This window comes from Chanodichthys erythropterus, chromosome 18 (assembly GCF_024489055.1).
Source record: "Chanodichthys erythropterus isolate Z2021 chromosome 18, ASM2448905v1, whole genome shotgun sequence".
NCBI classification, from domain to species: Eukaryota; Metazoa; Chordata; class Actinopteri; order Cypriniformes; family Xenocyprididae; genus Chanodichthys; species Chanodichthys erythropterus.
In genome coordinates, this window is record NC_090238.1 from 14,061,855 (window position 1) to 14,076,297 (window position 14,443).

The 14,443-nt window shown below is 37.0% G+C and overlaps 2 protein-coding genes across 3 annotated transcripts in view; one reads left to right on the plus strand and one right to left on the minus strand.

The window, feature by feature from the left end:
- bach2a (BTB and CNC homology 1, basic leucine zipper transcription factor 2a) overlaps nucleotides 1–1,878 on the minus strand; it is a 32,722-nt gene extending 30,844 nt beyond the window's left edge. For both annotated transcript variants that reach the window (XR_010892501.1, XM_067366860.1), the window contains exon 1: nucleotides 1,701–1,878. The gene's annotated coding sequence lies outside the window, so the exon portion shown is untranslated. The remainder of the gene's footprint in view (nucleotides 1–1,700) is intronic.
- Nucleotides 1,879–6,607: 4,729 nt separating this feature from the next.
- On the plus strand, nucleotides 6,608–13,364 carry manea (mannosidase, endo-alpha). The gene is made up of 5 exons (XM_067367510.1): nucleotides 6,608–6,726; nucleotides 7,465–8,083; nucleotides 8,165–8,274; nucleotides 8,360–8,436; nucleotides 11,946–13,364. Exons 2-5 carry the CDS (start codon nucleotides 7,582–7,584, stop codon nucleotides 12,580–12,582), a joined length of 1,326 nt encoding a protein of 441 aa, XP_067223611.1. The 5' UTR covers nucleotides 6,608–6,726; nucleotides 7,465–7,581; the 3' UTR covers nucleotides 12,583–13,364.
- Nucleotides 13,365–14,443: the final 1,079 nt, after the last annotated feature.

Here is a 14,443-nt window from a genome sequence, read left to right on the forward strand (position 1 = left end):
AGTCAGCTTTTATACATATGAGAGTATACATGAATGGGTTTGTATTTTTATATATTCTGTTGTCATTTTATATGTTTTTGTATTTTTATTAGGCCTGGGCGATAAAACGGTATCGATATTTATCGACGGTACGTCTCAATCGATAACGATAGAAACATGTTCGATATAACTCTTGATATAGTTTAACTTAAATGCATTACAATGTAAACAGACATTAAGTTCAGTTGCATGAACAACTCCAGCTCGCTCCGTGAATTCAGAACACACAAACACATGAAAATTACTTCTGTACCTGCCGGCGACGAGGAGATTGTGAATAAAAAATGACATGTCAGCTCGTCAGTGTGAGAATTTCATGATTTCCTTACGTCTTGCAGTTGATCTACTTCAAAGTTCGTCTTGAGAGAGCAGTTGTTATGTCGGTATTAACGGCTGCACAAACAGTGTTTTCAGTCACACAGTATCTTTATTTCTGTGCTACAAATATTAAGATTATCACAGAAGTACTGAGATAAAAGTTTATAGTTCAGATTAAACACTAATGGCTACGTTATCGACCAAAATAGAGCAAATCAGCTTTTGAAAGAAACTTGAACGGGCTGAAAATGACGCATTTATAAATTACATTGTTTCACCACCAGGTGGCGACAAGTGAGAGTTAAAAAATGTATTCATTCAACAGATTCTTTCAACACACTGATTCATCCAGTAATGAAAGAGTATGAGCGTGTCATCCAAACAGATATATAATATATATATATATATATAATATATAATATATATATATATATATATATAATTATTAATATTAATAATAATACACTTAATATTTTGTCAGAACCTCTTTACATGTTATTTCGTTTAGTTGTCATTCAGAATTGTGATCTCGGTTTGAAACAAAGAAACAAACAACAAAAAAAAAAAAGTTTCTCAATATATCCAGAATTGTACAGTTTCTTTAACACTTATTTAATCTTCATATAAAATAGAAGAAATGTTAGTTTACATTTTATTTTGCTTTGTTTTAAAAATTATTTGTTGTTTGCCTTAATTAAAAATGCATTGGTTAAATTCAAACATTTTTTTCCTACTAAAATTTGTTCAATAATTATCGATACCGATCAATATGAAACATTATATCATGATATATTTTTTTAGCTGTATCACCCAGCCCTATTTTTTTATTGTTTTTGTCATTTTTTTTTTTTTTTTTTAAACGTCTATATAGTTTTACCTTCAGTTTTAGTACATCGAGCTAAAGTTTAGCCTTGAAAACTAGCTAAAATAAAATATTTCAGTCAACGTTCATTTTATTTTAAGTAAGGAAATTGTATGGTTTTAGTTAACTAACCCTGTGATGAACACAACATTTTGCCTTGGACAGATAGATAGATATGAACACACAAAATGGCATTAAATGCCGTCTTGCTGAATCACTGTTTTCTATTGTCTCAGTCAGAGTGCAGTCGGTCCAGCCCATAATTGTACCTGCCATCTCCTAGTGACTAAATGCAGCACGAACCTCCAGACCTAAAAATGTCAGTGCAGCCCCTCTGACTGACTGTATCCGAAAACGTTGACGTAAGCGTTCTCTCTGTGCTGAGACATTGCCTCTTCTGGTACCGCAGTCAACTTACTCCTGTCGACGAGACTCTCACACCCAAACAGACATAAACTGTAACGAGCAGCACCACACTCACCTAAACTTTCACTCGTTCCTGCACGAAGATGTTCTGCAAGACGCGCGTTCACATGGTCTCTTTCTTCGCGCTTCGTGAACAGCTGGAGGAGCGTGTGCACGGCGATTCGTGTCTTTGAAACAGGAGGAATGATGTGTCTCCGTCTGTGTTGGATTACATACGAGACCGCGTGCTTTTGCTTTGCTCTTTGCTGATTGTGGCATTTCCAGCACGCGCCTCCTCTAAATTGCTACATTGTTGACATTGGGGCGATGACGTCATGGCGATGCGCCCATAGTAAAGAGAGATAAAATAGCGCGAGCCATTCAATGTTTCTACAATTTGTGAATCTAGCTAACATCCTCACACCTGTAAATGAATCACCTTCTGAGGTGCTGCATACTGCGGATAGGTGTATAACGCATTTGGCGTGCTAATGATTTCACAGATAATGGGATTTTGACACCTTATACATGCAGCATTGATTTGAAGAAACCCTCACATTGCGACTTCTTCTTTAAAAAAAAAACAAAACAAAAAAAACAGTAGCCTATATGATAGCAAAAATTGCAACCACAGTTCAGGTTATTCATACTTTAAAAACAGATTGAGCTTTATAGTGGTTGTATTTAGATTAGAGCAAGGCCAGAGTAAGCATAACATCACTTAATCTCACTGTACCCCAAAGGAGCTGGCAAGCAATTACATGAATTATCGGGCTGTTGCAGACGGCTTTCGCTTCTCCTTTGATTCTGATCCAAACGAGCCATAATTTCTCTGTTAGGTTCAAAAATAACTGTGACAGATTCTCAAAGGCGCAGAGTGGCACTGACATCAAAGTCCTCTTTATCGCTGAAAATGGAGACCTTCAGATGCGAAAAATGCCTCAGCTCGGCATCCGTCCTTACAAAGCATCAGTGAACCTGTCAGTGTTCATGGTGCACTTGGGAAATGATTGCTTTCTAGCTTTGTTTGAGTCACTCGTCATTTCAAACACCAGGGATTGTGATTACAGCTGCAGCAACTCAGTATTGATGTTAGTGTGTGTATATATATTTATTTATACAGCAGTTCTTTCTGGTTCTCAAATTTGATTGGCTGAGAGCCGTGCGATATTCTAGCGATAACAGCACTCTCACCTTTTCACAATCACTCCGCTTGAAGCGACTGTCATGGCGGCCGAGCAAATCCACCGTATTTTTTTAAAAATACTACTACTACCACTTGTTGTACCACAAACTGTATTTTTTTTTCAGAATGTAGTTGTTTAGACCTGAGATATATGACTCATATTTAATCATAGCGCCTAATGTACAATTTGTTTAGACGTTTTTGGAGATGCGAGCTCAGCGGCCGTTCAGTGCTCGTGTAACCGCCGAGAACCGCTTCATTTCGGCCAGTGCTTCGGGGATTTTCCGCTGGCTCCTATAGTGGTTAAACATGAGATATAATTCATTGTGGGCACCTAAAATGGGCAATATGTTGTCTTATTAATCCATTATTTGTTTCTGAGCAAATTAAATTTGGCTATGTTAAATTTAATAATTTAATATTAAGGCTATATTTAACTTACATCCTATATATTGAAATAATGTTGTTCAATAAATAGTATATATATATGTATATACACATTATAGTATATATAAACAGTGCAAAATAGTATTAAAATTATGTGTAGAAATCGTTGCTTTGTTGTGACAAAGAATGTCCTGAAAAAATGAATTTCATTGATGTCATTCAGAGTAACCAATATAAAGGGACTATTTTGGATCAAGTCATATGGTCAGTATCTTGTGACAGGATGTAACATCATTCAGACACCTGTAAAGGACCACATGGTCGTGAAGCAAAGTAACTAACCGTGTGTCTCAATCAGCTCCCTAGTTCAGTAGTCAGGGCACTGATCAGGGTATCAGCCACATTCACTTTCATTATATACTGATTCACGACCTAGGGAGCTGATTGAGACGCAGGGCCACTCTGCGTTCCATTCGGAAGGTCTCATCCCTATGCCTTAATGCCTTGAAAGGGTTTTCCCTCCGGAGTGAGAGCTTTGAAGGGATGAAGGGTGTAGGGGTCAAAAAAACTTTTTGAAATGCACTCTGCGTCATCTTAACAAGACGCCTTCGTCACACATTTTGTACGCTGGTTGACCTCCCAAAAAACGCTCTGAACGATGAGTGCATTGTGCAAGCTGCTGCGCCTTTTGTTTAATGTTAGTTTATTTATTTATTTGTTTTTGGTTTATGGCACCATATTGTATATTGTGTCTATGTATTTGATACATTTAAATGGACTGATAAAGGGAGCTGTAAAATACAATGTCGTTTTGACCATAATAATCTAACTTGTATAAATATTACAGCATAGAAAAATACTATACATACATTTATAGGTAAATCGAACTACGAGCCTCCAGTTCCCATTCTGTGACTCCAAACAACTTCACTGTGCACAGGATCACAGGGGCCCGAAGTGTCCATCATCAGTTGTACCCTTCATTCTGAAGGGCCCTTTGAAGTTTTGAGCACTTCGGTTTGGAACGACCCTTCAATATGGCGGCCATGATTGCTTTCACTCTGAAGCATAGACAGTAATAGAAATGGACACAGCGACCCCATTGGAACTCAATTGAGACAAGTGAAGCCCATTTTTAGCGATTTTTAGCACTTCCGTTTCTGACGCACAGACTCAAACTAAGCTTGATGACGTCCGCAACCTGTCTGACAGATGTAAATATTCTAGTAGCTGTGCGTGCAAACTGCCATCGTTAATCTTGCAGAGACGGCGAGCTTGAGCGGGGAGTTCTTTGGCATGAGTGAGCAGGAGTAATTATTCTGATTAATTAGTTTGTATAGTATTTTAAAATGTAACGCCAGTACGCCATATTAAGATAATGCATACTATTGCCTGCGAGCTTCTCCTCCTGTCTGTACGGTAATTTCTGTACTGTGCGACAGAGAGTCGAGTGGTTATGACGCAATCGTTAGCCTATTTTTACAAAAACTGTTTCTACGGGGCCATAATGTAACATAGAAGGTAATGGAGCCCTTTATACATTGTTGTGTATCTTTAGAAATAAATAATGGACAAATGGAGTCTTTAAACGCCTCAGATGTAAAGTTATTCGCTGTCAAAGTGATGCCAAAATGAATGGGAGTCAATGGGATGCTAACGCAAGTGAAGTTCTGCTACAAGATGGCGGCACGCGGCCGACTTCAACTTCCGGACCGTAACTCTCTCTTAACTATTTGAAAAATTAATGTTTTCACTTGCTCATACGCATTTCCCGAAAACATCAGGTCAAACCGCTATAAAACAAGGAAAATGTTGTAATATTTTAAAAACTTGTACTAAATATAAAATGTTTGATTGTCCTTTTGCTAGCTAGATATCAGCCTGTTAGCATTGTTTGAAAATATCAGGTGCGTCCCAATTTGTGTACTTATGCACTATTCTATGACGTTTTTAAGTATAAATAGTGCAAGTAGTGCATTCACACTGAAAATTCCAAAAACAAAAAGTACACTTTAAATACCCGGATGATGCACTAAATTAACGGAAAAAACAAAGTGTGGAATGTTGGACACTTCATGCACTCAACTGTCGCAGCTTTAATAACGCGGTGGAGGGGGAGGGGAGATCAGACACCGATGTTAAATGACAAAATAACCTTATAGAATTCACGCACTACATGGATGAGTACATAGTGCATAAGTGCATAGTGTATAGTGTGTCATTTGGGACGCAACTATTGTCATTTGGTATAACCAAAAGTGTCATTCGTTAAAACCGAAATTTTGATCTAACCGAATTACTTTTTTGGTGACAAATTTGATCCGTCTTGTAAAAAATGACAAAAGCGGTGTTAACTGATTATAAAAACCACATAATCTCATTGTTAACACTTAATAAAACTTCAAAATTAATTATATCTCCATTATGTTTTTTTTTTACACTTTTAAAAACCTTATTCGTCAATGACCCACATAATCCCTACATTTAAAGAGTTAGTTCACCCAAAAATGAATATATATATATATATATATATATATATATATATATATATATATATATATATATATATATATACATACACATACATCTACATCCAATAAGCTAGATTTAAAAATGGACATTGTGTTTGAATTGATTTGAGGTGTGCAGACCCAGACCTTTATCTTTTTAATTGTTAGCAAAATTTTATTTTACTGATGCAATATTGTAGAAATTCATAATGTATTTGCACATTATGATGCAGTGTACGTTATGAACAATAAACGTTCAAGCAAACATTCAGATAACTGAACAAACATGCCTTGCTGTTATTCCAGTCTACCCACTTTATTTTAATGCAAACAGCGCCCCCTCGTGGCTACGACTGAAAATGTGATTAGCTCGAAATTTCAAACCAAAATATCGACCTGTCGAAGTTTAATTAATAATTTAAAAAATCTTCTGTTTAGGTCTGAAACCACAACACGCTAATGTTATATTCATTTTTTAAAATATATATACACCCTATTATTTAGTACGTCGCACATTACATTTAAGTTGCCAAAGGACATTTCGCACATTTTCATTTTGTTGTCATGGAAAATGCAAAACACAGCAGAGGAAAGGAAATCTGAACTTCGCTGATCCAAACTGAAACAGACAACGAGTGAATGAGACGACTGATACTATCAACCGCCGCCTGACAGCTGCCATGGCAATCCGGCTTGACTTTCACCGCTCTCCAGCCAACGCATTTACTAATGTTACTATGGAGAAGGCTTAGCTCATGAATATTAATCAGGCTCCGTGATTGGCTTTTCGCCAAGGAACGTAAACGCTAGCTAATTATTATTCATGAATTCAGCCTTCTCCATAGTAGGAGTCTTATATTCGCCTCCCGTCCAGTAGATTGCAGTAAAACTCACGTATCTCTAAAACTGCCGAATAAACAGGACAGAAGAAAATACTGTTCACTGATACTTCCGTATTAGATTAAAGTGTAAGATATTTTCTGTACACAAGGTTTGTCACTTGATGTCTGTCAAGAGAGGTATGACGCTTTGTAACAATGTGTGTTTCAGTCTCAATTACACATGTTTCAGTGTTAAATAACTGTACAATGCATCTGTTTTCTTTTATATTTTTTGTTCACCCTTAGTGTTCATTTTAGGTCTAAAAATATGAAAGATTTGCAACTAAAAATTTGTCGATTTTTTTTTTTAATCATGGAAACCGTGTTATGTTTATTCTTTTGATAGGTTAACCAATTAAATGCAATAATATCCACGCTTTAATTCATTTGTTATTTTGGATGCCATGTCATTTAAAAGCAATAATGTCCATGCATTTTCAGCATACTAATATTGCCTGTAGTGTGTTTAAATTAATACATTCACAAATGCTCAAGTCAATGTAGGAATAAGCTATAAATTGATAGAAGAAAGATTGCCCTTCTATCTTACTGCATGCATACTCTGTATAAAACGGAGCATAGGTTAAAAAGTTAATGATTTGTAAAATCAAATTAAGTTGTGCAATTTGAGTGTACAAGATGCCTTGATATGACCTACTGCCTCATTACAGACTGAGTTTCATTTAAACATGTTTATTTATTATTATTAGTAGTAATATAATTATTTTATTTATTTATTTATAGTTATTTAGTTATTATATAGTTATAGTTATATAGTTATTAGTTATTTAACTCTCTAAATAAATAAATAAAAAAAACTATTTATTTAGTGGGTTTATTTATTTATTTAATTCAATTTGATTAATTTTTTTACAGCTATTCCAGCAAAAGCTTAAAGATGAAGAAGGAACCTTGATAGTTTTTTGAAACATATTTGTTCCTCCATTGACTGAACATCTTCGGTGGAATGGACTTTAACCATCCTCCAGGGTAATGGCACGGTTTAGGCAGAAATCATGTTTTGCACTTATTGCTTTAGCATTGGTTGTGTTTATTATAACAGTCATCTTAAAGTCTCTGAGCCCTGAGGATAACAATATTGGCAGTCAGTTTGCACTAAGACTTATTGAACCTCCAAGAGAAGTGGAAAAAAATACCAAGGTTGTTGTAACCGGGAAACCTGCGCAGATGATACAAGCGGAGAAAGCTGATAGCCTGAAGAACAAAATGCAAGATTTCCCTGAACCAAATTACAATGTGCACGCTTTCTATTATGTGTGGTATGGGAACCCTCAGTTTGATGGAAAGTATGTTCACTGGAATCATCAACTCTTACTTCACTGGGACACCAAAGTGGCCTCAGGTTATCCCACAGGACAACACCAGCCTCCTGATGACATCGGGGCAAATTTCTACCCTGCACTGGGTCCGTACAGCTCCAGAGATCCGACGGTTTTAGAGGAACACATGCGACAGCTCCGAACAGCTGCTGTTGGTGAGAAGCCTCTTTGAAACACACATTATGATTACTTATTTATAGTTGCTCCATCCATCTACTGAATATGCTTTTCTTCAGGTGTTCTAGCAATTTCGTGGTATCCACGTAGCATGAAGGACGACAATGGTGAAGAAATTGATAACTTGCTGCCTTTGATTCTGGATGCAGCTGACAAATATCAGTTAAAGGTGCTGTAGATACAGATGAAGGTTTGAAATTCATAATCTTGCTTTTGATGTTGTGTCTCATGCATTTTTTTTTTGTCCCTAACAGGTTGTTTTTCATATTGAACCATACAAAGGACGAGATGATGTGAATATGCGTGAAAATATTAAATATATTACAGAGAGGTACGTTTGATGTCTTTCATACAGCTCTCGCTATTCATTTAATTAAAGGGTTAGATCACCCAGAAATTAAAACTGTGTCATTAATTCCTCTCCCTCATGTCGTTCCAAACCTGTAATGCCTTTGTTCAACTTTGGAATACAAATGAAGATCTTTTTAATGAAATCTACCTTTATGGATCTTGAGAGGGGAAGTACCATTGCTTGCGATGCAGGCCTCGCTGAGCCATTGGATTTCATCAAAAATATCTTAATTTGTCTTCCGAAGATAAACTTACGGTTGTAGAATGACATGAGGGTGAGTAATAAATGACAGAATTTTCATTTTTGGGTGAACTAACCCTTTAAAATATAATGTTTTTATACATACAGTATCTGAGTAAGTGAGTACACCCCTCACATTTTTGTTATTATTATTTTATTATTTCTTTTCATGTAACAACACTGAAGAAATTACACTTTGCTACAATGTAAAGTAGTGAGTGTACAGCTTGTATAACAGTGTAAATTTTCTGTCCCGTCAAAAAAACTCAACACACAGCCATTAATGTCTAAACCGCTGGCCACAAAAGTGAGTACACCCCTAAGTGAAAATGTCCAAATTGGTCCCAAAGTGTCAATATTTTGTGTGGCCACCAATATTTTCCAGCACTGCCTTAACCCTCTTGGACATGGAGTTCACCAGAGCTTCACTGGTTGCCACTGGAGTCCTATTCCACTCCTCCATGACGACAACACGGAGCTGGTGGATGTTAGAGACCTTGCGCTCCTCCACCTTCTGTTTGAGGATGCCCCACAGATGCTCAATAGGGTTTAGGTCTGGAGACATGCTTGGCCAGTCCATCACCTTTACCCTCAGCTTCTTGAGCAAAGGCAGTGGTTGTCATGAAGGTGTGTTTGGGGTCGTTATCATGTTGGAATACTGCCCTGCGGCCCAGTCTCTGAAGGGAGGGGATCATGCTCTGCTCATTCATGGTTCCCTCAATGAACTGTAGCTCCCCAGTGCCGGCAGCCCTCATGCAGCCCCAGACCATGACACTCCCACCACCATGCTTGACTGTAGGCAAGACACACTTGTCTTTGTACTCCTCACCTGGTTGCCGCCACACACGCTTGACACCATCTGACACCAAATTTAACACGCCTGCTCCCCATTCACACCTGAGACCTTGTAACACTAACGAGTCACATGACACCGGGGAGAGAAAATGGCTAATTGGGCCCAATTTGGACATTTTCATTTAAGGGTTTACTCACTTTTGTGGCCAGCGGTTTAGACATTAAAGGCTTAGTTCACCCAAAAATGAAAATTATGTCATTAATGACTCACCCTCATGTCTTTCCACACCCGTAAGACCTTCGTTCATTTTCGGAACACAGTTTAAGATATTTTAGATTTAGTTCAAGAGCTTTCTGTCCCTCCATTGAAAATGTATGTGCCGTAGACTGTCCATGTCCAGAAAGGTAATAAAAACATCATCAAAGCATCACATACGTGGCTGTGGTTGTTTTTGGTGATTAGGACATCCACAACATTTTGAAGCATCGACAATACATTTTGGTCCAAAAATAACAAAAACTACGACTTTATTCAGCATTGTATTCTCTTCCGGGTCTGTTGTCAATCCGCGTTCACGACTCCGCTTCTTCTTCTTTCCTGTTTTATGCCGATTAGGCTTCCAGCTTATCCAGTTGTTAAGTCTGACGTCACGCGGCAGCACTTCCGGGTCCTAACGCTCTATCTCATACCACAAGAAAACAACAAATGGTGCTAATATACATTCACAATGTGGTGTAATACTACAAAAAATATATAACTACAACCTTTATCTCCATATCAAAATTCCAGATGGCCAGACAATGATTCATCTTTTATAAATCATTAAAATATTAATAACTTTGACGCTGCAAGCACGGAGACTGTTGTGTAGACTGTAAGTATTTAAAATGTTTAACTTTTTAAAATGATTGATGTTTAATATGAATAAATAGCGCTCATAAACGGCCGTCGATGGCATTCTCAAGAGTGAAACGAGTCGAGGCTTGGACCCGGAAACGGCGTTCTTTACGTCACGACTTAACAAGCGGATTGGTGCATTACCGCCCCCTTCTGCTCCGGAGTGTGGTTCACGACTCCGCAGTGACGCTGCTGACGTGTTATCCGGTGCGCCCGAGCTTCGTTTACAGTCTGAGGGAGACGCATGCTGTATTCAAGCTATTCTACATTGTTTGTATTTTGGTATTGCTATATTTTTTAAAATGGTGCGTAAGTGCGCATGTCGCGGATCTCCTAATCCTCAAAAACAACCACGTTGACGTAAAAGTGCATTACCAACGCCGACAGATGAAAGGATTCAATGGAATCAATTCAATGGAATCAATTCAATGGAAAGGATTCCGGAAGAGAAGACAATGCTGAATTAAGTCATAGTTTTTGTTATTTTTGGACCAAAATGTATTTTCGATGCTTCAACAAACCCTAACTGAACCTCTGATGTCACATGGACTACTTTGATGATGTTTTTATTACCTTTCTGGACATGGACAGTCTACCGTACATACATTTTCAATGGAGGGACAGAAAGCTCTCGGACTAAATCTAAAATATCTTAAACTGTGTTTCCGAAGATGAACGGAGGTCTTACGGGTTTGGAACGACATGAGGGTGAGTCATTAATGACATAATTTTCATTTTTGGGTGAACTAACCCTTTAATAGCTGTGTGTTGAGTTATTTTGAGGGGACAGCAAATTTACTCTGTTATACAAGCTGTACACTCACTACTTTACATTGTAGCAAAGTGTAATTTCTTCAGTGCTGTCACATTAAAAGATATAATAAAATATTTACAAAAATGTGAGGGGTGTACTCACTTCTGTGAGATACTGTATGATCAACATTTGTAAAGTAGTTTTATATATTTTCCATCATTTTTAATTAGATTCTGCTGTTCGCAATGCTTCATGGGATTGTAGTTCTTTCCCTCACTAAAGCTGTTAAGTACATAGTCTTGTACCTTTGTCTTTTTTGTCTGATTTTCAAAAACTTTTTTGCCTCAAATCAAAGTTTGTAATGTTGTGGTTCAGCTCGTAGCTGATTGGCTTGGATCAGGGCTTATAACTCTTTAACAAAGACTATTTTAAAATCCCTATGAGAAAAATGAATTTAAAAAAAAAAAAAACAGCGCTGCTGAAAAAGGGGGCATGCGCTAATGCCCTCTATAGCAAACCACAACATCCAGTGGCCCAATCAATTCCCGATGGACAAAATCCCAGTCCCATTCCCATTTTTCTTCTTCAAGAAGCCATTTCACTCAGATATACATCACAATAAGAAAAGACTATCGCAACCCCCATTTCATGTGGACTTTAAAATAAGAAAAGCAGTGATATTAGTCTCTAATTATTCTGTAGTTAATCAAAATAATCTGTTGTTATTCTCAGTGATGAATGATCACTGAGAAATCATGTACAGATTTGTTTTTAATAACACTTATATATTACATTTTACAGGTATGGAAACCATCCTGCTTTTTATAGATACAAAACAAGCACTGGCAAATTTCTTCCACTGTATTATATATATGACTCCTACTTACAAACTCCAGATGTTTGGGCACAACTGCTTCAGCCGAATGGTTTATCGACCATCAGAGGGACACCGTATGATGGCATCTTCATTGCTCTTCTTGTGGAAGAAAAGCATAAGAAGGACATACAGGCTGCCGGATTTGATGGACTCTACACGTATTTTGCGACCAATGGCTTTACGTATGGTTCCTCACATCACAACTGGAGATCAATCAAAACCTTCTGTGATTATAATGACTTGTTATTCATTCCAAGTATAGGGCCAGGTTATATCGACACTAGCATTAGGCCTTGGAACTCCCAGAATACAAGGAACCGCATTAATGGGAAGTATTACGAGAATGCTTTTAATGCGGCCGTGGAGGCAAGGCCACAGATCATCTCTATAACTTCATTCAATGAATGGCATGAAGGAACGCAAATCGAAAAGGCCGTCCCCAAGACATGGGGTAAAACTGTGTATCTTAACTACCTTCCTCATAAACCTACAGTTTATTTAGAGTTAACGCAAAAATGGGCTAGAAAATTCAGCGAGGAGCAGAAGAAATGGCTGGAGTAAAGAGCAGTTATTGACTTCATAGTTAATCCTGAAAAAGCAATATTGCCCCTAAGTAGTGCTTACTAAGGCCATGGTTTGTTTAATTTCTTTCCGTTTTGAGTTGTGTGCAGTCTGTTTTACATACATGTCTTTTACCACTCTATATGACAACTTGACTGATTAAACACATCAATTATTAATGCTAAATTGCAATCAGAGATGTTCCGCATGGAAGCTGTACATAAAATAACAGTCTTACTTCATACTATTTTTTAACTACTCTGTACTTAGCTTAAAATTTAAATGGGTTACATTTATTTTGAAATATGCATTTAAAACTGGCATTCTGTAAAAAGTCTTTCAAGATTCACATATGATATTCATGAACATTACAATAAGTGCACTTTGTCACATGCTTTAAATTTTATGTAAGTGCATAACATTAAACACACAATATAAAGTGTGACCAAAATAATTGTTTGTGATGGTCATGGCATTAGAATGAATTGAATCATTAATTTATTATTAACTATATTAATGGGAGTTATTAAAAGAACAATAAATTATTTAAAATAAAATCACTGTGTTGCACATTTTTGTACATCATATGCATATATTTATCAGTAGTTTAAAGATTTTTCTGTGCATTGCAATCGATTCAAACAGCAATGAGGAATATAAAATATAATATATTTAAGGAATTGTTACTCTTGAATAGTGCCTAATTGGGCCACAATTGGTTTGTCGTTTTTGAGTTGTGTGCATTTGATTGGCTTGCATGCCTATTTACTCCTTTATGAAATCCTGGCTCATTAAACTTATCAAATTGCATTAAGAGATAGTTTGACTGAAAGCTTTAAGTATATAAATGAATTGCCTGTGCACTCTAAAACAAATCTTGAGTTTTTTTTATTTTTTTTTTTCTGGGTTGAGCAAAGCAATATACAGGGGCGCGATGTGAGTCACCTAAACGAGTGTTGCATCGGTCTTTTGGTGTGATGTAAACACCTGATGCCTTGCATAAAATTTTATGATTTTATTAAAAAGATACAGAATATAAATACTTAGGATGTTAAAATATGTGCTCAGAATTGTACACTGATTATTTATGGACAGGTTATGGAACCAGTCACAGCTACGAGTAAAACACAGGCGGCGGTCTAAAGTTATCAGTTTCCCTGCAGAACGCGAGCCATCTCTGGCACGAGATCCAGCGGTGGAAACAGGACAACAGAGACTGGTCGATTACACTTGAATTACTTGTAAATGTTTATTTTTTTCTAATATTTGTTAATCGAGCTTAAAGGGTTAGTTCACCCAAAAATGAAAATAATGTCATTTATTACTTACCCTGATGTCGTTCCACACCCGTAAAATCTTCGTTAATCTTCGGAACACAAATTAAGATATTTTAGTTGAAATCCGATGGCTCCGTGAGGCCTTCATTCGGAGCAATTACATTTCCTCTTTCAAAATCCATAAAGGTACTAAAAACATATTTAAATTGGTTCATGTGAGTACAGTGGTTCAATATTAATATTATAAAGTGACGAGAATATTTTTGGTGAGCCAAAAAAACAAAATAACGACTTCTTTAGTGATGGCCGATTTCAAAACACTGCTTCAGGAAGATTCGGAGCATAAATGAATCAGTGTATCGAATCATGATTCAGATCGCGTGTCAAACTGCCAACGGCTGAAATCACGTGACTTTGGCGCTCCGAACAGCAGATTCGAAACACTTGCTGCGTCCCAATTCGCCTACTTATACTACGTCCTAAAAGTATGTACTCTTTTTGTAAAGAAAAAGTACATACTTTTGAGTGTGTAGTAGAAGAGTATGCAAGTTTTGGGACATACTACCTCGTCATAACTGCGTCTT

What these genes read in the sequence shown, in the direction of transcription:
- manea (XM_067367510.1), top strand. Translation starts at nt 7,582, where the DNA reads ATGGCACGGTTTAGGCAGAAATCATGTTTTGCACTTATTGCTTTAGCA. An exon ending in GCTCCGAACAGCTGCTGTTG is followed by an intron (nt 8,084 to 8,164) that starts GTGAGAAGCCTC and finishes GCTTTTCTTCAG; the next exon opens with GTGTTCTAGCAATTTCGTGG. An exon ending in CTGACAAATATCAGTTAAAG is followed by an intron (nt 8,275 to 8,359) that starts GTGCTGTAGATA and finishes TGTCCCTAACAG; the next exon opens with GTTGTTTTTCATATTGAACC.